The sequence below is a fragment of the Sylvia atricapilla genome, chromosome 1 (assembly GCF_009819655.1).
Source record: "Sylvia atricapilla isolate bSylAtr1 chromosome 1, bSylAtr1.pri, whole genome shotgun sequence".
Taxonomy (NCBI): domain Eukaryota; kingdom Metazoa; phylum Chordata; class Aves; order Passeriformes; family Sylviidae; genus Sylvia; species Sylvia atricapilla.
Window position 1 is genome coordinate 65,782,261 of NC_089140.1, and position 2,126 is coordinate 65,784,386.

Here is a 2,126-nt window from a genome sequence, read left to right on the forward strand (position 1 = left end):
AGGTTTAGCTTGTTCATGCAGCTGAAGTTTATCTAAGCTTGTTTTTTTCTGAAGGAAAACACGCACATTTGGACTCCAGAATACCTCATCCTCTTTTGCTGCTGTGCTACCTACTTGCTGACCATCAGGACTGGGAAGGGCCATAGGTATTGCCCCCTGTAAAATGGGTGAATCAGGTATGTTTGGTTTTGAGGTGGGTAAAAAGTGCCATCCAATCCTGGTATTCATTCTGATGCTCGAAGATGACATAAAAGCTGCACGCCAGGGAGGAATGCCCACTGAGGAGGAAGAAAGCAGCCCTGCTCTCCTCTGTGATTGGGACTGACTGTGTTGTTGCTGGGTGGAACAGCGTAATGCTGTTGCTGCTCCTGCTCCAGCACTGTGATGTTTCTGTTCCAGATTGTGCTGACTCACATTCAAGAAAATATGATACACAGACAAAATGCACTGTAACTCTTTTCCTTCCCCCCAGTACCCTCGGTAAGTGTTTGGTTTCTTTTTCATCTCTTTGGCTAGCATGCTGCTAATAAAGCTTTACAGTTAGAATTAAAAAAAAAGGGGATAGGCAACCTTATAAACAAACTGGTAACAGACAGATTAATCTTGCAGAGGGTATTTAAATACTACCTGCTGTTTGTGGTACCTGCACCTCCCTTTAAAGCTGATCAATCCCGATAACTCAGCCATCTCTACAAACTACACTTGTTAGAGCTGTGTTCTTAAATGAGAGAAGTGCTTACAATGCCCATTTACAACAGTATTCTGTTTAATTAGTCAGCACAGCCAGTGCTGCAGGGATAGATCACTTGCCTTTAAAGATTTGAGAATGTTAATAGTACAGTATATCATTTTAATTATTATTGGATTAATGTTGTGTCTCGAAGAACATCTAATGCAAATCACAAGAAATGGCCTGAAGTGACCCAAGGGTTGTGCTTTATTAGAAAAGTAATAGGTCCATTGCTTAAATATAAAAAGAGGTTCTTTCTTCAAATGTCACTCTGCACTGAGCTTCTCTGTGTGTGTATGTGGAAACGAAATCCTTATGCTTCCACTTTGTCCACAGAAAGTTTCTGTAGCTCATGCATTAAATGGCTGAGACAGCAGCTGCAATATCAAGAGATGAAGAGGAGATCCAAAACAGCAGTGATGATGAAGACCGATTTCCGACTCACGATGCTGTATCAGCATCCCCTGGTTGCTCTGCTAGCCCTTCTCTGGACAGCCTTGATGAAGACAAGGGGAGCTCAGCCGTGCCAGAAAGACTGTCTGTCCTCTCCAGCAGGGCAGTGGCTCAGCTAAAAGTCCTGACTGGCACAGAGACGCTCAGTGGTGGCCAGGCAGAGAGGACAGCCCCGGGGCTGACTGACCATCCTCTGGCAGCTGTAGATGCATTGCTGGGTTCCTCCTCATGCCCTGCAGCAATTGATAACCTGCTGCCTGTGGGCCTTGCCTCCCTGCATGCCAAAAGCCCTTGCTGCCATGGCAAATTGAGTTCTGAGGCCCCAAAGCTGGCCCGTGAGGCTGGGGAGGCTGTGCAGGCTGGGACTGACACGCAGCAGGCAGGGAGCAGCATCGAGGGCAGCTTGGGCCCCATGATTTGGATGAAGACCACAGCAGTAATGGAGACCTTAGAAAATAAGAAAAAGGAAGAAAAGGAGAAGTACCGGCTCCAGGTAGCTATGTACCGACGGCTCCTGCTGTTGCGCTCCATCAGGAGTTTGCACAGGCAGCTGGAGCAGCAGCAGGCCAGGCTGCAGGAATGCTATGGCATGGTGATAAATACAAAGAAAGAAGTGTTGAAACACATTTGCTCAACCTCGCCCTCACCTTCGCCGTAATCATGTTGCTGCCTGCGGAATCGAGCTTTGCCATGCCACCAGAGCCCCCAGCAAGCTTGCATGCCATAGGGATGGTGTCCTCGTGTGCGCCGAGTGGAGAGGAAACAGCAGCAGCAGCAGATCAAGAAGAGTGGACAGAAGGTACAGTGTTGGCCTTAAATTTATCTGGAGGAAAAAAGCAAGGGTGAATCTGTGCAAGAAGCTGACTGCTGGTGCCTATTCAAAGCCTCAAGGTGAAAAAGGATTTTTTTTTTTTTTTTGCAGATAGGCTTGTAAAAAGAAACA

General features: G+C 46.9%; 1 protein-coding gene across 1 annotated transcript; it reads left to right on the forward strand.

Moving 5' to 3' along the window:
- The first annotated feature begins 1,071 nt into the window (after nt 1-1,071).
- On the forward strand, nt 1,072-1,841 carry LOC136367974 (uncharacterized). The gene has a single exon (XM_066329906.1). The coding sequence runs from the start codon at nt 1,092-1,094 to the stop codon at nt 1,839-1,841; it is 750 nt and encodes a 249-aa protein (XP_066186003.1). The 5' UTR covers nt 1,072-1,091.
- Nucleotides 1,842-2,126: the final 285 nt, after the last annotated feature.

Excerpts from the sequence above, each read along its gene's own strand:
- LOC136367974 (XM_066329906.1), top strand. The coding sequence starts at position 1,092 with ATGGCTGAGACAGCAGCTGCAATATCAAGAGATGAAGAGGAGATCCAA.